General features: G+C 44.0%; 1 protein-coding gene across 14 annotated transcripts in view; it reads left to right on the top strand.

The window, feature by feature from the left end:
• Positions 1 to 19949, top strand: part of LOC140465897 (supervillin-like) — a 242531-nt gene that overhangs the window by 143456 nt on the left and 79126 nt on the right. For all 14 annotated transcript variants that reach the window (XM_072561805.1, XM_072561814.1, XM_072561812.1 and 11 more), the window contains one exon: positions 15574 to 15721. In XM_072561805.1, coding sequence (XP_072417906.1) covers positions 15574 to 15721 — 148 coding nt within the window. The remainder of the gene's footprint in view (positions 1 to 15573; positions 15722 to 19949) is intronic.

Below are 19949 nucleotides of genomic sequence, written 5' to 3'. Positions count from 1 at the left end.
GATGGATTAGAATGTATGAAGGTGATAAATCTCCTGGCCCTGACCAAATATATCGAAGGACACTGCAATAGGCTAGAGACGAAATTGCTGGCTGATATTTTTACATCATTGTTAGCCGTGGTTGAGGTCCCTGAAGTCTGGAGGATAGCGAATGTTGTGTCCTTATTCAAGAAGGGCTGCAAAGAAAAACCTGGGAACTATAGACCAGTAAGCCTAACATCTGTGATGGGTAACTTACTTGAGAAGATTCTGGGGGAAAAGATATACATGTATTTGGAAAGACAGGGTTTGATTAGGAATAGTCAGCATGGCTTTGTGCGTGTGAGATCATACCTCACAAACTTGTTAGAGTACTTTGATGAAATGACCAGGAAGGTTGATGAAGGTAGGGCAGTCGGTGTAGTCTATATGGATGTCAGTAAGACCTTTCATAAGGTTCCACATGGGAGGCTGCTCTGGAAGGTTCGATCGCATGGAATCCAGGGGGAGCTGACTAATTGGGTACACAATTGGCTTGATAGTAGAAAGCAGAGGGTAATAGTGGAAGGATGCTTGTCGGACTGGAGGCCTGTGATTAGTGGTGTACCGCAGGGGATGGTGCTGGGCCCATTGCTTTGTGTTATTTATATCACTGATTTGGATGAGAATGTACAAAGCATGATGCAGTTTGCAGATGACACGAAAATAGACAGTGAGGAAGATGATCAGAAATTACAGCAGGACCTTGATCGGCTTGGGAAGTGGGCTGAGAAGTGGTCAATGGAATTTAGTACAGATAAGTGTGAGGTTTTGCATTTTGGGAAGTCAAATCAAGGTAGCCGTTTCATGGTGAATGGTAAGGCCTTAGGGAGTGTAATGGAATAGAGGGACCCTGGAGTTCAAGTGCAGCGTTCTCTGAAAGTGGAGTCACAGGTAGACAGGGCAGTGAAGGCGGCTTTTGGCACACTGGCCTTCATCAGTCAGGGCATTGAGTAGAGAAGTTGGGAAGTTATGTTGCTGTTTTACAGAATGTTGGTAAGGCTGCACTTGGAGTATTGTGTTCAGTTTTGGTCACCTTGCTATAGGAAGGATGTTATTAAACTGAAAAGACTGCAAAGAATTTTATAATGATGCTGCCAGTACTCAAAAGTCTGAGTTATAGGGGAGAGTTTGGACAAGCTTTTTTTTTAAGAGCATAGGAGACTAAGGGGAAATCGTACGTAAGTGTATAAGATCAAGGGATGCATGGATAGGGTGAATGCACTCAGCCTTCTTCCCAGGGCTGGGGAATCGAGGACGAGAGGGCATCAGTGTAAGGTTAGTGAGGGAAGAATAAAAGGGAATCTGAGGGGCAACGTTTTTACACAGAAGGGGGTACGCATATGGAATGAGCTGCCAGTGGAAGTGGTTGATGCAGGTACATTAACAATATTCAAAAGGCATTTGGATAAATACATGGTTAGGAAAAATTTAGAAGGATATGGGCCAAGTGCAGGGAAATAGGGTTAGCGTAGATGGACACTTTGGTCAGCATGGACCAGTTTGGGCTGAAGGGTCTGTCTCCATGCTATGGGACGCTATAACTTTATAACACTGAGAATAAAATATAATTTGTAAAATCCTGAGATTTATTCCTGAGCACAAGCATGCAGTGTCCTCCATTCTGCATGTGGGTGGCCTTGTGTTTAGGATGTTCCAGAGTGTGCAGTGTCCAATCAGTTCTGTCTGGTGTCACTATACCACTCTACCTCCTGCTGGAAATAATTCAGTTTGGCAAGGCGGAAGATGTGGCGGTGTTTTTGCTACTACAGAGTGCCAAGAGCCTCAGTTGTGCCAACATTGATTAGAATCCCTACCATGTGGAAATAGGCCATTTGGCCCAACAAGTCCACACCGATTCTCCAAAGAGTAACCCAACCAGACCCATTCCCTACCCTCCATTTACCCCTGACTATATGTAAGGCAGTAATGCAGAGACCTAAAGCAGTGCTCTGAGACGGACAGGCTCAAATCCCAAAAGGGCAGCTGGTGACATTTTAATTCAGTTAAAATGCCTAAAAGGACTGCAATCTAATCAAAACATTGGAAAAGTACAGTTCACAACATTGAAACTTGTACCCTGCATTTGCATTATAATGGTGATCACTGGACTTTGCATTGCTACTCTGTCCTGCAATGCGTAAATTTGATCTGTAAGCAACACAGGCCATTGTTTTGCAATGTGTCTTCCAAGCGATTCAAGATCCCCCACCTGGAGGTTTACTCAAAAATTACACCACATCGGCTTATAATCACTCCCTGGTATCCAATTGTCTGCTTGTGTGTGAGGTAGATACACAGATATGTGTGCAGAATAGGAGATTGTGGGTGATCTGGTTGAGCTGTTTAATAGGATTTGGCAGGGCAGATTACAGAGAAATTCCTCTAGTGGGCAAATCAAGAAGCATAGTACATAATCTTAAAATTGCTAAAAAGAGTGACATGTTGCTGAATCTTTTCACCTTGCACCCACTAGGACAAACACAAAAATGCCAAATTTCAAACAATCACAACAATGCACACCAATGAGAAGTTTGGTTGGCAACTTCTTTCAGACCCTAACCCTCTAATCGTAACAAGGACAGAACCCCCCTGGTGCTCACCTTCCACCCTACCAACCTTCGCATAAACCAAATCATCCGCCGACATTTCCACCACCTCCAAACGGACCCCACCCCCAAGGATATATTTCCCTCCCCACCCCTTTCCGCCTTCCGCAAAGACCGTTCCCTCTGTGACTACCTGGTCAGGTCCACGCCCCCCTACAACCCACCCTCCCATCCTGGCATCTTCCCCTGCCACCGCAGGAATTGCAAAACCTGCGCCCACACCTCCTCCCTCACCTCCATCCAAGCCCCTAAAGGAGCCATGTTTTACCTGCACATCCACCAATATTATTTATTGTATCAGTTGCTCCCGATGCGGTCTCCTCTACATTTGGGAGACTGGATGCCTCCTAGCAGAGCACTTTAGGGAACATCTCTGGGACACCTGCACCAATCAACCACACCGTCCTGTGGCCCAACATTTCAACTCCCCCTCCCACTCTGCCGAGGACATGGAGGTCCTGGGCCTCCTTCACCGCCGCTCCCTCACCACCAGACACCTGGAGGATGAACGCCTCATCTTCCGCCTCAGAACACTTCATCCCAGGGCATCAATGTGGACTTCAACAGTTTCCTCATTTCCCCTTCACCCACCTCACCCTAGTTCCAAACTTCCAGCTCAGCACTGTCCCCATGACTTGTCCTACCTGCCTATCTTCTTTTCCACCTGTCCACTCCACCCTCCCCCCCGACCTATCACCTTCATCCCCTCCCCCACTCACCTATTGTACTCTATGCTACTTTCTCCCCACCCCACCCCCCTCTAGCTTATCTCTCCACCCTTCAAGCTCTCTGCCTTTATTCCTGATGAAGGGCTTTTGCCCGAAACGTCGATTTTGCTGCTCGTTGGATGCTGCCTGAACTGCTGTATCCTTTCTGATTAGCCAAGGCATTGCCATGGAGAAAGCAGTGGGGTGCTGACAGCTCCCTAACCTCATGGGGGAATAAAGATAAACATGGTTTGAAGAGGTTCAAATTTTATAGACAACAGGTTCCTGTTGATAAATGTTACAGCTTCAGCTGCTTCATCAATGCCCTTCCCTCCATCATAAGGTCAGAATTTAGGATTTTCACTGATGATTGTACAATGTTCAGCATAATTTGTGACTCCTCCGATAATGAAGCAGTCTATGTCTAAATATAACAAGACCTGAATGATATCTAGCTTGGGTTGAGAAGTGGAAATGTTTTAGCTCCCCCTTCTCAATGCAGGTAATGACCATTTCCAACAAGAAAGAATCTAACCATTGCCTCTTGACATTCAATGGCATTACCACTGCCGAATCCTCCACTATAAACATCCTGTAGATTACTATTGGTCAGAAACTGAACTGGACCAGCCATATAAATACTATGGCTACAAGTGCAGGCAGAAGCCTGGGATTTCATTGGTGAATAACTCATCTTCTGTCTCTCCAAAGTCTGTACACTATCCATGAGGTACAAGTTAGGAGTGTGATAGAACACTTGCCATTTGCTTGGATGGATGCAGCTCCAATAATACTAATTGCAGCTCAGGCATGTCCTGAACCATGTCCAGGAGTTGAGATGATTTACTTGCAACAACCACAATCATCATCCTCGTGCCAGTGGAGAGCTTTCTTTCCCCAGATTCCTATTGACTCCAGTTTTACGACAGCAGCTTGATACCACTTACAGTCAAAAAGCTGCCTTGATGTCAAAGGCAGCCATTCTCACCTCCTCTCTAGGGTTCAGTTCTTTTTATGTTAGGGGGACACGGTGGCTCAATAGCTAGCACTGCTGCCTCACAGCACCAGGGACCCAGGCTTGGTTCCAGCCTCGGGCGACTGTCTGTGTGGAGTTTACACATTCTCACTGTGTCTGCGTGGATTTCCTCCTGCAGGTCAGGTGAATTGGCCGTGCTAAATTGCCCATAGTGTCAGGTGCATTAGTCAGAGGTAAATGGGTCTGGGTGGGTTACTCTTCAGAAGGTTGGTGTGGACTTGTTGGGCTGAAGGGCCTGCTTCCACACAGTAGGGAATCTAATCTAAAACAACCGAGGCTATATTGCAGGCAGGAGCTGAGTGACCCTGGCAGAATCATTGCTGAGCAAGTGTCATTTGATACTTCTGTTGACAACCTCGACTATTACTTTGCTGGTGATCAAGAATAGACCGATAGGGGGTAATTGGCTAAATGGATTTGACCTGCTTATTGTGGACAGGACATATCTCAAACATTTTCCATATTATTGGGTTGATGCCAGTGTTGCAGCTGTACTGGAAGAATTTGACTGAGGGCTTGACTAATTCGGGAGCATAAGATTTTAGAAGTGTTGCCGGAATGTTGTCAGGCTTTACATTGTCCTTCAGCTGTTATTGGATAGCTCATAGAGTGAATCAAATTGGTCAAAAGCTAGCAACTGCAGAGAAGGCCGTGATGCACAAAGCATTTTTAGCTGATATTAGTGCAAATGCTTCTGCTTTACCTTTTGTACCAATGTGCTTGGCTCACCAGCATTGAGGATGGGGGTATTTGTGGGACTTCCTCCTCTTGTTAGTTGTTTAATTGCCCACTACCATTCATGTGGCAAAATTGCAGAGCTTTGAACGGATCCTTTGATTATGCTGTCTATTGGATGCTTCTTCCACTGTTTGGCATGCACGTAGCCTAGTGTTGCTCCTGGCATGCTCTCCTGCACTCTTCATTGTTCAGAGTTGATCTCCTGGTTTGAAGGTAATGATTGATTGAGGGATCTGCCGGGCCACTAAGTAATAGATTGTTGATAACTACAATTTTGTTGCTGCTGATGGCCCACAGCATGGCCTGGAGTCTGAAATAAGAACAAAGTACTGGAGAAACTCAGCAGGTCTGGTAGCATCTGTGGAGAGAGAAACAGAGTTGATGCTTCAAATCCAATGTGACTTCTTGAGGACACTTGGAGTCTGTCCCATTGAGCACTGTGGTATGACCACACAAAAGAGTGAAGGGTTTCCACATTGTGAAGTCAGGCCTTTGTCTCACAAGGATTTTGCTATGGTCACTCCTACCAATACAGTCATGGGCAGACGGCAGGTAGATTGGCAAGGATGAGTTCAAGTACGTTTTTCCTTTCTGTTGCTTCTCTTACAATTGCAATAGACCAAGTCTAACAGTTAGTTCCTTTAGGAATCAACAAGTGTGGTCAGTACTGATACTGTCAAGCTTCTCTGGCAATGGACACTAACATCCTTGCTATCCTCAATGCTTTCTCCAAGTGATATTCAATTGAACTGATTCATCAGCTAAAAGGGTTGCGCACTGGCAGTAAGCAGCACGAAGTTTCTTTGCCCATGCATGACCTGTTGCCCAGAACAGATTCCATGGGAGTCTGGAGTTGATGTTGAGGACTCCCAGAGCAAGTCCCTCTCAACTGTCTACCACTATGCTGCCACCTCAGTTGGGTATATCCTGCTGTGAGACAATACATGCCCAGGGATAGTGGTGCCGTTTTCTGAGACATTTTAAGGTATGACTCCTAGAGTATTATTGTATGAGTTTGTTGCTTGAATATTATGTGGGACAGCTCTTTCCATTTTGACACAAGCCCCTAAATATTTGTAAGGAGGACTTTTGCAGTGTCGATGAGGCTATATTTGCCATTCTTGCTTCTAATGCCTAGGTTAATGCTTGCTGGTCTACCCTGTTTCAAACCTTTCTTTAGAATATGTAGTGGTGTTGATATAACTGAGTATCTGCTTGGCCACTTCAGGGAGCAGTTAAGATTCAGCTACATCGCTGTGGGGTTCAAGACATATGTAGGCCTGATCAGTAAAGGATGGCAGGTCGGCCTTCGTAAAGGGCATTGCTGGGTTTTTATGACGTTGGCAGTGGCTACATGATCCCCAATAAATAGCATTTTGTAAAAATTCTATATTGATTTTCTGAATTTAAATTTTACCACCTACCTTGATGGGATTCAAGTCCATATATGCAGAGCAGTTCTGAAGAAAGGTCATTGGACCTAAAATATTGACTCTGTTTTCTTTCCGACAGATAGAGTCATAGAGTCATAAAGATGTACAGCATGGAAACATACCCTTCAGTCCAACCCGTCCATGTTGACCAGATATCCCAACCCAATCTAGTCCCACCTGCCAGCACCCGGCCCATATCCCTCCAAACCCTTCCTATTCATATACCCATCCAGATGCCTCTTAAATGTTGCAATTGTAACAGCCTCCACCACATCGTTTGGCAGCTCATTCCATACACGTACCAACCTCTGCGTGAAAACGTTACCCCTTAGGTCTCTTTTGTATCTTTCCCCTCTCACCCTAAACCTATGCCCTCTAGTTCTGGACTCCCCGGCCCTAGGGAAAAAACTTTGTCTATTTATCCTATCTATGCCCCTCATAATTTTGTAAACCTCTATAAGGTCACCCCTCAGCCTCTGACGCTCCAGGGAAAATGGCCTGTTCAGCCTCTCCCAGTAGCTCAGATCCTCCAACCCTGGCAACATCCTTGTAAATCTTTTCTGAACCCTTTCAAGTTTCACAACATTTTTCTGATAGGAAGGAGACCAGAATTGCATGCCATATTCCAACAGTGGCCTAACCAATGTCCTGTACAGCCGCAGCATGACCTCCCAACTCCTGTACTCAATACTCTGACCAATAAAGGAAAGTATACCAAACACCTACTTCACTATCCTACCTACCTGTGACTCCAGTTTCAAGGTACTATGAACCTGCACTCCAAGGTCTCTTTGTTCAGCAACACTCCCTACGAACTTACCATTAAGTGTATAGGTCCTGCTAAGATTTGCTTTCCCAAAATGCAGCACCTCACATTTATCTGAATTAAACTCCATCTGCCACGTCTCAGCCCATTGGCCCATCTGCTCCAGATCCTGTTGTAATCTGACGTAACCCTCTTTGCTGTCCACTACACCTCCAATTTTGGTGTCATCTGCAAACTTACTAAATGTACCTCTTATGCTCGCATCAAAAAAACATGTAAGTGACAAAAAGTAGAGGACCCAGCACCGATCCTTGTGGCACTCCACTGGTCACAGGCCTCTAGTCTGAAAAACAACCCTCCACCACCACCCTCTGTCTTCTACCTTTGAGCCAGTTCTGTATCCAAATGGCTAGTTCTCCCTGTATTCCATGAGATCTAACCTTGCTAACCAGTCTTCCTTAGGGTACCTTGTCGAACACCTTACTGAAGTTCAGATAGATCACATCTATGGTCTTCCCGCATCAATCTTCTTTGTTACTTCTTCAAGAAACTCATCAAGTTTGTGAGACATGATTTCCCACGCACAAAGCCATGTTGACTATCCTGAATCAGTCCTTGCCTTTCCAAATACATGTACATCCTGTCCCTCAGGATTCCCTCCAACAACTTGCCCACCACCGAGGTCAGGCTCACCGGTCTATAGTTCCCTGGCTTGTCTTTACCACGCTTCTTAAACAGCGGCACCACATTTGCCAACCTCCAGTCTTCCGGCACCTCACCTGTGACTATCGATGATACAAATATCTCAGCAAGTGGCTCAGCAATCACTTCTCTAGCTTCCCACAGAGTTCTCGGGTACACCTGATCAGGTCCTGGGGATTTATCCACCTTTAATAATTTCAAGACATCTAGCACTTCCTCGTCTGTAATTTGGACATTTTGCAAGATGTCACCATCTATTTCCCTACAGTCTATATCTTCCATATCCTTTTCCACAGTAAATACTGATGCAAAATATTCATTTAGTGTCTCCCCCATTTTCTGCAGCTCCACACAAAGGCCGCCTTGCTGATCTTTGAGGGGCCCTATTCTCTCCCTAGTTACCCTTTTTTCCTTAATGTATTTGTAAAAACCCTTTGGATTCTCCTTAATTCTATTTGCAAAAGTTCTCTCATGTCCCCTTTTTGACCTCCTGATTTCCCTCTTAAGTATACTCCTACTTTCTTTATATTCTTCTGGAGGATTCACTCGATCTATCCTGTCTATACCTGACATATGCTTCCTTCTTTCTCTTAACCAAACCCTCAATTTCTTTAGTCATCCAGCATTCCCTATATCTACCAGCCTTCCCTTTTCACCCTGACAGGAATATACTTTCTCTGGATTCTTGTTATCTCATTTCTGAAGGCTTCCCATTTTCCAGCCGTCCCTTTACCTGTGAACATCTGCCTCCAATCAGCTTTCGAAAGTTCTTGATTAGTGGTGCTGGAAGAGCACAGCAGTTCAGGCAGTATCCAAGTAGCTTCAAAATCAACGTTTTGGGCAAAAGCCCTTCATCAGGAATAAAGGCAGTGAGCCTGAAGCGTGGAGAGATAAGCTAGAGGAGGGTGGGGGTGGGGAGAAAGTAGCATAGAGTACAATGGGTGAGTGGGGGAGGGGATGAAGGTGATAGGTCAAGGAGGAGAGGATGGAGTGGATAGGTGGAAAAGGAGATAGGCAGGTAGGACAAATCCGGACAAGTCATGGGGACAGTTACTGAGCTGGAAGTTTAGAACTCGGGTGAGGTGGGGGAAGGGGAAATGAGGAAACTGTTGCAGTCCACATTGATGCCCTGGGGTTGAAGTGTTCCGAGGCGGAAGATGAGGCGTTCTTCCTCCAGGCATCTGGTGGTGAGGGAGCGGCGGTGAAGGAGGCCCAGGACCTCCATGTCCTCGGCAGAGTGGGAGGGGGAGTTGAAATGTTGGGCCACGGGGCGGTGTGGTTTATTTGTGCGGGTGTCCCGGAGATGTTCCCTAAAGCGCTCTGCTAGGAAGCGCCCAGTCTCCCCAATGTAGAGGAGACTGCATCGGGGGCAACAGATAACATAAATGATATTAGTGGATGTGCAAGTAAAACTTTGATTGATGTGGAAGGCTCCTTAGGGCCTTGGATAGAGGTGAGGGAGGAGGTGTGGGCGCAGGTTTTACAGTTCCTGCGGTGGCAGGGGAAAGTGCCAGGATTGGAGGGTGGGTTGTTTGGGGGCATGGACCTGACCAGGTAGTCGCGGAGGGAACGGTCTTTGCGGAAGGCGGAAAGGGGTGGGGAGGGAAATATATCCCTGGTAGTGGGGTCTGTTTTGGAGGTGGCGGAAATGTCGGTGGATGATTTGGTTTATGTGAAGGTTGGTAGGGTGGAAGGTGAGCACCAGGAGCGTTCTGTCCTTGTTACGGTTGGAGGGGTGGGGTCTGAGGACGGAGGTGCGGGATGTAGACGAGATGCGTTGGAGGGCATCTTTAACCACGTGGGAAGGGAAATTGCAGTCTCTAAAGAAGGAGGCCATCTGGTGTGTTCTGTGGTGGAACTGGTCCTCCTGGGAGCAGATCCAGCGGAGGCGGAGGAATTGGGAATATGGGATGGCATTTTTGCAAGAGGTAGGGTGGGAAGAGGTGTAATCCAGGTAGCTGGGGGAGTCGGTGGGTTTGTAAAAAATGTCAGTGTCAAGTCGGTCGTCATTAATGGAGATGGAGAGGTCCAGGAAGGGGAGGGAGGTGTCAGAGATGGTCCAGGTAAATTTAAGGTCAGGGTGGAATGTGTTGGTGAAGTTGATGAATTGCTCAACCTCCTCGCGGGAGGACGAGGTGGTGCCAATGCAGTCATCAATGTAGCGGAGGAAGAGGTGGGGAGTGGTGCCGGTGTAATTACGGAAGATCAACTGTTCTACATAGCCAACAAAGAGACAGGCATAGCTGGGGCCCATACATGTGCCCATGGCTACCCCTTTGGTCTGGAGGAAGTGGGAGGACTCAAAGGAGAAATTGTTAAGGGTGAGGACCAGTTCGGCCAAACGAATGAGAGGGTCGGTGGAAGTTCTTGCCTAATACCATCAAAATTGGACTTTCTCCAATTTAAAACTCCAACTTTTAGATCTGGTCTATTCTTTTCCATCACTATTTTAAAACGAACAGAATTATGGTTGCTGGCCCCAAAGTGCCCCCCCACTGACACCTCAGTCACCTGCACTGCCTTATTTCCCAAGAGTAGGTCAAGTTTTGCACCTTCTCGAGTAGGTACATCCACATACTGAATCAGAAAATTGTCTTGTACACACTTAAGAAATTCCTCTTCATCTAAACCTTTAACACTATGGCAGTCCCAGTCGATGTTTGGAAAGTTAAAATCCACTACCATAACTACTCTATTATTCTTACAGATAGCTGAGATCTCCTTACAAGTTTGTTTCTCAATTTCCCTCTGACTATTGGGGGGTCTATAATACAATCCCAATAAGGTTATCATCCCTTTCTTATTTCTCAGTTCCACGCAAATAACTTCCCTGGATGTATTTCCAGGAATATCCTCCCTGAGCTATAATGCTATCCCTTATCAAAAATGCCACTCTTTCCTCCCTTTCTATCCTTCCTGTCGCATTTGTATCCTGGAACATTAAGCTGCCAGTCCTGCCCATCCCTGAGCCATGTTTCCATAATTGCTATGATATCCCAGTCCCATATTCCTAACCATGTTCTGAGTTCATCTGCCTTCCCTGTTAGGCCCCTTGCATTGAAATAAATGCAGTTTAATTTATTAGTCCTTTCTTGTCCCTGCCTGCCCTGACTGTGCAGTCCTTGGAATTCCTAGACGTGATGGTACAGAGAACACCGAACAGAGAATTCACCACAAAGGTATACAGAAAAGCCACACACACAGATCAAGTCCTGAACTACGAAAGCAACCACCCCAACACACACAAAAGAAGTTGCATCAAGACACTGTTCAAAAGGGCCACAACACACTGCATAGGACAAATAGGAAGACAGCTAACGATCCGCATCCATGAACACCAACTAGCCACGAAACAACACGACCAGCTATCCTTAGTAGCCACACATGCAGATGACAAGCAACATGAGTTTGACTGGGACAACACTACTATTATAGGACAAGCTAAACAGAGAACAGCCAGGGAATTCCTACAGATTCAGTCAATAAGCACATCGACCTGGACCCAATATACCGACCACTGCAACGGACAGTTGGAACTGACAACCAGAAGCGGCAGAGACAAACCACTATAAATGCCGGAGGAAAGATCACAGAAGCGCTTCACAGGAGGTTCCCAAGCACTGAGGATGTCACCTAGACAGAGGACAAAACGTCTGCAACACAAATTCCCAGCTCAGCGAACAGAACCACAACAACGAGCACCCGAGCTACAAATCTTCTCACAAATTTTGACCAAGAAAGAATGCATTATACCCACTATTGCAGCCTTTCTCTTGGACAGACTTAAAACAACAATTAACTTTTCTGATTCTGTGCTGTAAACTTCGCCCAATATGTCGAATTCGAATTCGAATTCGAATTCGAATTCAAACTCTCTCTCTCTCTCTCTCTCTCTCTCTCTCTCTCTCTCTCTCTCCCCCGCCTCCTGCAATGACCTCACCATGTGTTTCCTTTGTCTGTTCTTCTTCCTTTTAAACTGCTGTTGTTTTGACTTTTATTTTCCAAAGTTCCAAAACAATGCAACAGCATATAATACAGTAATTGCTGCTCCTGGAATTCGAGGAAATCACCTCCAACACCTAAAATACCTCAAAAAAAGGAGCAGCTCTTACAGCCAAAAGTTTTTCCCATCCTCCATCTTGGATTACCCAGAATGCTGCCAGATAGTTTTTCCAGCCATTTTTGTTTATATTCCCAGAATATTTAAACTCTGGGTTAATAATCCAATGACTTCTACATGCAGAAACATGTGTATGTGACAGAGAGATTGCATAAACTCCCTGCAGTGACAAACACCAGTCTGTTCTGAAGAGTTGTGAACAGAACAGAGAGATAGACATTAAAATAGTAAGGTTACAGCTAGCCTGGGTAAACTTACTACCAAAGTCTGATTTCTAAATCTGTTTTGAGAACAATAATCCCGCTATGAGTTGATTCCACTATATCCTTTAAGGTTTTTTGGGAACTAATTCTACCACTAAAATAGCTTTGTAACCCTCATGCCGTAGTTTCTATCTTGAGCCTGTGGGTATGATTAACTCTGGTATTCCCAGCATGAGAATTTATTGTTACACGTACAGTTTCAGAGTCACACGGTAAATAGCCTGTCAGCAACAGAATGCCCGCTGACTGGGAACTACAGCAGACTCAGGCATGAGAAGACTCCATCTCTTTTGTAATATTTAGTACTCATCCATAAACTGAGATTTAAATACATGCGAAGTCTAAAGACCATCAAGCAAGGATTCTTTACGTGTCTAGCATCTGGTCATTATAAACAATAAGGGAAACTAAGGTTAAATAAGGAAGTATTCATGGTATTTACTGGAATGAAGCCTATGGTAGACATCAGCACAAGAAGTGTTTTGTCAGTCCTCTTCTTCTTCCAATGAAATCTCCTTCCTCCACAATACCCCTTTGTTCAGAAACTGTCTGTTCGACTGCTCCAGCTAATGTCCCTCACTGTTGCCATCTACTGCTGGATGTTCTGGCATAACCTCGAACTCCCCTGCTCAGCACCAATGCAGTCTTACGGCACCTCACCCTGAGCTGTAGACGATACAAATATCTCTGCTAGCGGCCCCACAATTTCTTCTCCAGCTTCCACAATGTCCTGGGATACCCTTGATCAGGTCCCATGAATTTATCTACCTTTATGCTTTTTAAAACCTCTAACTCCTCCCCTTCTGTAATGTGGACTGTTTTCAAGGCATCATTATTGATTTACCCAAGTTCCCTAACATCCATGCCTTTCTCCACAGTAAACACTGATGGAAAATATTTGTTTAGTATCTCACCCATCTCCTGTGGTTTCACACATAGACAGCCTCATTAATCTATGGGGCCCTATTCTCCCTTTAGTTGCTCTTTAGCCCTTAAATGGACTTGTGGAATCTCTGTGGATTCTCCCTATTCTTTCCTGCCAAAGCTATCTCATATCCTCTTTTTGCCCTCCTGATTTCCCTCTTAAGTATGCTGCTATTCATTTTATACTCCTTAAGGGAATCACTTGCTCCCAGCAGTTGCCACCTGACATATGCCTCCTTTTGCTTAACCAGAGCTTTAATATCTCTCATCATCCATCGTACACCTATCAGCCTTGTTCTTCACACTACCAGGAACATAACTGTCTCTGAAGTCTCAATATCTCACTTTTAAAAGTATACAACTTGCCAGTCATCCTTTTACCTGTGAACAGCCTCCCCCAATCCACTTTTGAAACTTTCTGTCTGATACGATTAAAATTGGCCTTGCTCCAATTTAGAACTTTAACTTTTGTACACGACTATAACTTTTCCATAACTATTTTAAAACTAATAGAATGATGGTTCCTGCTCCCAAGTGCTCCCTCACTGACACCTCAATCACTTGCCCTGCCTTATTTCCCAAGAGAAGGTCGAGCTTTGCTCCTTCTCTAGTAGATGCATTTTGATAACGAAAATCTTCTTGAACACACTTAACAAATTCCTCGCCATACAAACTCTTAACACTATGGCAGTCCCAGCTTATGTTTGGAAAGTTAAAACCCCTACTATTATTCTTACAGTTATCTGGATCTTCTCATCTTTATAATGATATCTACGTTTATGCAATGTGAATTTGAGGTTTCATCTTTACACATTTTCTCTAAGCTTTTTTTTTGAGTTCCCTGCCCAAAGGCAAACCTGGACCCCAGAGTCACAAACCCCACTAGGTGTAGGACAGGGAGGCAGGTCTCGAATCCACCCCAACAGGTATGAGAATTGAACACTGTACTGTTGGCACCAATCTGATCCTCATTAGCCCCAAGCTGTATCCCAAGAAGTCCAACTTGATGTGACAACATAGACATGTACTTGTAGCCTGGATAATGATGTTCAAGGGCCTGATTTCTTTCCATCATGTAGCTGACATGGAATCTCTCTATTTTTAACCACCTGTCATTGGCATGTGTGAGAACGATTGACAAGTTGGCATGCAACCTTCATGAGAGGCATTTCTAACTGGCCCTATAGAGGTAACTCTTGATGATAAAACAGTGTAACAGTGTGGGAACCACTTGAGATGTCCCATTGATTAGAAAGATTATTGCTTTTTGCTTAAGTGCACAATGGACAAGATGTTATGGACACAGTACACAGGTCCACATTAAGTAAGACTCCATAAATTTCAGAAGAGACAAAACAAAACTGCAGATGCTGGAATCCAAAATAGGTAGGAGCCTGGAAGAACACACAAGCCAGGCAACATCAGGAGGTGGAGAATTCAATGTTTCGGCTGTAACCCTTCTTCAGGACTGGGGGTGGGTGTGGAAGGAGCTGCAGATAAAGGGGGATGCGGGGTAGGGTGGGGATAGGTGAAGGCTGGTAGAGGGTATGACCTCGTTGGTCAGTGGGAGGAATGAATCCTACCTTCCCCAGGAACCGGAAAACCTGCTGGTATACCAGCCCCTTCACCTCCATCCAGGGCCCCAAACAGTCCTTCCAGGAGAGACAGAGGTTCACCTGCCTCTCATCCAACTTAGTTTACTGCTTCAGGTGCTTCGTTCAGCAAAACAAACCACAGCAAAAATTGGATGAACAGCATCTCATCCACTGCCTGGGCAGCCTAAACCCCAGAGGACCCAACATTGAGTTCTCCAATTTCAAATAACCTCCCTCCCGTCCCCTGACTCCCTTCCCAGTGCCTCCCTCTCCCTTCCACTGCTCCCTTGCCACCAACAGGATTCATTCTTTAACTACCAGAATGGCTGCACAATAGCAAAATGTTACAGTATCTAAAAAACAATTAGTGAGGTGTCAAGAGAGACAGGTAAAAGGTAAATGAATAAAAACAGCGTAGTTTGGGTGTATATATTCAGTGGAAACCATATTATCCTACATTTATATTTATAAATTTATAAAGGTAAAGTCATCTATGTATCATGGTGTATATTTAGTGACAGAAGGCCATAATTTGAGAAGTTTAGTCCTTAATCTGATGTGAGTATAACACACCAGAAGGACCTAGCCTTCTCACGCCTATGATGCCAGCCAATTCTCTGTTTGAAAGAACAATGGTTTTGAGATATCCTTTTCTCTGCCAGAGAACAGCAACTGAGATCGGGGGTCAGATGACTCTGGAGGAACGAAAGCAGCTGATCAGTGTGAGCGAGGAACAGTGGAAGACAAAAGGCAAAGGTGCATTCAACGACTCCACCCAGTTCACAGTAGCAGCCCGCATGGCAAAGAAAGGTCAGAACTGAATTTCACAACCTTCGAACACACATGATCAGAAAACTGACACTTGACATCCCAAACAAGATTTTTCTCACATCCAAAATGAAAAATAGAAGTAAAAATAGGAAATGTTGGAAATAATCAGCTGGCCAGTCAGCATGGAGCAGCAGAGTCAATGTTTCAGGCCGATGTTTCATCAGAAAGAAAACTGACAAGTTCCTGAAGAGTCATTTTGGACTCAAAACATGAATGCCATTTCTCTCCCAACAGCTGCTACCAGACCTGCTGAACTTCTCCAGCATTTCCTTTTTTAATTTCAGATCTCCAGCACATGTGGTATTTTGCGTTCATAAAAATTAAAAGGATTGGTTCAGTTTCATAGCCACGGCACTCTCTCTTTTCATTTTCCTTCCGTTTTAGTATTTAACCATCACCTTTCTGCTCTGTTTGAATAGGCGTAAGGCCAATCTTGCACTCAGCCTCTGTTAATACCTTCCTGAGGGGCCTACCCCACCCCCAATGGATTAACTGAGGCTCTGCCTGGATAAGATTAATGGATCCCATGACACTTTCTATCAAAGGGAAGAGGCATTCTTCCTGGTGTCTTGGAGCAATATTGATCCTAATCAATATCAGCCCAACCGAATATTGGTCATTACCTTGTTGCTTTTATGGGAGGTTGCTGTGCGCATATTGGCTGCCACATTTCCCACACATGGAAGCGACTACACATCAAAAGTAGCTGTAAAGCATTTTGAGATATCATGAGGTGGTGAAAGGTGCTATATAAATCCAAATATTTCTTTTATTTCTCTCAATGGTGCCAACAAAGGAGCAAATACTTAAATGAGGTGGCACATTTCTACTTTAAAGGGCAGAGTAAAATTTTACTCATTCTCAATCAGACTGTGTTGCTGGCACAGCCCAGCCCTGATTTATCCTCAAGATGGTGACAGTGAGTCACACACATTGTCAGTTCACAGTCATCAGCCCTATTAAGTGCATCAACTCTCTCTCCTTAAAGGATATTAATAAGCCAGTTTGCTTTTCACTACAATCTGACAACTTCACGTAGAGATGAAAGGATTTTATTTTCAGTATTTTCAAAATTGGATTCAAACTCTCTAAGAGAGATGAAAGGATTTAAATGCATGCTCCCTGGATTATCCTCCAACAGGATTAGTAACGCAGTAACAAAATCACCACACTGTCATAAATGGTGGGTTGTTATAGACCAGACCAAACCCCTCAAAGCATGTTAAGGAGATAGCCAAGACCTTAACTTTTTCTTATTTTAATAGCAAGTGCTCGGCATTGTGTTCCACATACAATTCAATTGGTCAAACTATCAAGCTTGAAGGAAAACAACCTTTATTCATAGGCTATACTTAGAATACAAATAAAATAAAAAGAATTGGCTTAACTGTAACTCTATTGAAATACTCAAAATAATAAATTACTCATTAACTGTTCCAATATTGAAAGATCCCAAAAACATACCCTCAGCAAAGGCAAATTCAGTAAAATAGATTGCCGCACATGTAATTCTAGTAGCCAGGAGAGAACCCCAGCTTTTAGATGTAACAGAGAGAGGAAAAAGAGCTTCCACATCCAGCTTCAAGACCCCAGCAAATGCTGAATAAAAATCCTGATTCTGTGGAAGCTTGACCCCAGCCATTCAGGTTGCTTTTATTGTTCCAACTTTTAAAAAAATCCAAAGCCTCACAAACTGTTTACTTTATTGGATTTGAGCAAGCCGCTCGAAACCTCTGTCTCAACATCTCTTCACTAAAGAAAAGGACAGAATACACCTCTTAAAGCCATAATCACAATATTGTCAGTGAGAGAGATGATGTCATTGACTTTTAAAATTTCTGCCAATTGAATTTCTTCCAGCTGAAAATCCTCCCCTCATTACTGACAGCCTCTATAGTTCATCAACGTTGGGTTTAGCTTCATTATAAAAGATTCAAGCATTTATTTACATTAAATTCACTTTTATTGATCATGACTTTTTACAGGCAATATCTAGGGTACTCTGATAATCAATGTATAACTGCATAGTGTGTACCATACTTTCAAAAAAACATTGTTTAACTAAGGATATGTCTTCCAAGTGAGTTAATCAAGATTAGGTGCGGTACATATAAGCATTATTATGACAAAGTCGGTTTATTTTCTAAGAATCCTGATTCAGAGGTGATAAGACACACCTCTGGAGCAGTTGGGATTTTAACCCAGGCTCAGAGGTAAGGACACTACCACTGCACCATAGAAATACCTCCACTAGCAAACACAACTATATTTCCTTAAAAGGTAAGAGTGCGCTTGCTAGTTAATTAATTGACAATAAATTTCAACCATTCAGAGAAAGGATATATTAAGGCAGATACTCTCTTTAAATTCCTTTTCATTAATTCATAGGTATTTTCAATCAACCTCTTCAGACTTTGTTATGGTACACCTTGGGAGTAGGTGGGACTTGAACCCAAGTCTTCTGACACATGACCCTTCCATTCATTCATAACATTGGATAAACCTTCCTATTTTAGTGACAGTTTGTTACTCTTTGATGCATAATGGGGAGTGGTCACAAAGTGACATTTCCAATTTTCAGATATGTATCTGTGTTACGGTGATTAAATGCAATCCTGTTAAGTATTTTTGTGATAGATCAGCCAGTTCAAACAGCACATTGGAATTGAAGGGCAAGTGATTAAACAATGGCTACACTAGCAGTCATGAATCAGAGACTCTGGGAGCAGAGGTGGATTGGTTTGAGGGTGAACAAGGCTGGAGTTCTAATTAAGGGAATTCCAATCCCAATTCAGCCTCTTAAACAGCTGCTGGAAATCAGACAAGCAGGACTGTTGACCTTTCCCTTCAGAATGAGGCTTGCTGGATCAAATATACATTGCATAATGTGTGGGTTAGAGAGATTACTTTTGAGCTGCTTATTTCCTGATATTTGCACACTCGTTCGAAATGGGACTGATCTTGTAGCAGCAGGCCCGTGAAATCTGAGACTTGCGCAGGTACAGGAAGTAGATCAGACAGCTGGAATCTGCAGGAGCACTGCTCATGCACAAACCTGACCAAGTCAGAGAAGTCCTCAAATGGCCACCGTCTGGAAATTAGTTGGCACCAGTTCTGCATTGATTGGTTTATGGCAGCCTATGTTTGCAGTGAGTGTATTAAAGTGGCATTAGGCCTCCTTACTTAAATATGCAATTGGTGTTAAGCCTGTTTGATACACAGCTTCTGGAAACCTCTTTACCTGCCTTAAATAATATGGTAAGTGGCACAGTGCCCACCAAGTTCAACATGTTGGCATCTGTTCATGCCTGTGAATTTCAGTACTGCATCTACAAGTTCTGCCTCTTGAGTTGCAAACAATGAATTTTTGAACTATATTGAAAACTGAACAACTGTCAAATGGGTCAGTTAACCTGGCATGTGATGTAATTTGATGGAAACGCAATCCCTTTGAGCAACAGTTGCAAACATAGTTTGAAAAACTTGACCGATTGCAGAACTGATACCTGTTACCATGCCGACTAGATATCCTAATCTAATCTAGTCCCATTTGCCAGCATATGGTCTGTAGCCCTCTCAACCTGGCCTACTCATGCACCCATCCAAATGCCTTTTAAATGTTGTAATTGTACCAGCCTATACCATTTCGTCTGGCAATTCATTCCATACACGCACCACCCTCTGCGTGAAAAATGTGCCCCTTGGGTTCCTTTTATGTGTTTCCCTTCTCACTCTAAATACATGCTCTCTAGTTCTGGACTTCCCCCAACCCAGGGAAAAGACCTTATTTATTTATCCTGTCCATGCCCTTCATGATTTTATAAACCGCTATAAGGTCACCCCTCAGCCTCCAATGCTCCACGGAAAGCAGCCCCAGCCTATTCACTCTCTCTGAAAGCTCAAATCCTCCAACCCTGGTAACATCCTTGTAACTCTTTTCTGAACCCTTTCAAGTGTTTACATTTCATCAAAATGGTGGTTAACAGAAACATGAGCAAACACATTTTCATTGCAAAGGGAATTAATAGGACAGGTGACCAAAAGATTGGTCAAAGAACAACATGAGAATATAAGAACTAGGAGTAGGAGTAGGCCATCTGGCCCACCAAACCTGCTCCTCCATTCAATAAGATCGTTGCTGATCTTTTTGTCGCCTCAGGTCCACTAACCTACCTGCTCACCATAACCCTTAATTCCTTTACTGTTC

The sequence above is a fragment of the Chiloscyllium punctatum genome, chromosome 42, assembly GCF_047496795.1.
Source record: "Chiloscyllium punctatum isolate Juve2018m chromosome 42, sChiPun1.3, whole genome shotgun sequence".
NCBI classification, from domain to species: Eukaryota; Metazoa; Chordata; class Chondrichthyes; order Orectolobiformes; family Hemiscylliidae; genus Chiloscyllium; species Chiloscyllium punctatum.
The sequence above is the reverse complement of the archived record's forward strand: the minus strand, read 5'-3'. Positions and strand labels throughout refer to the sequence as shown.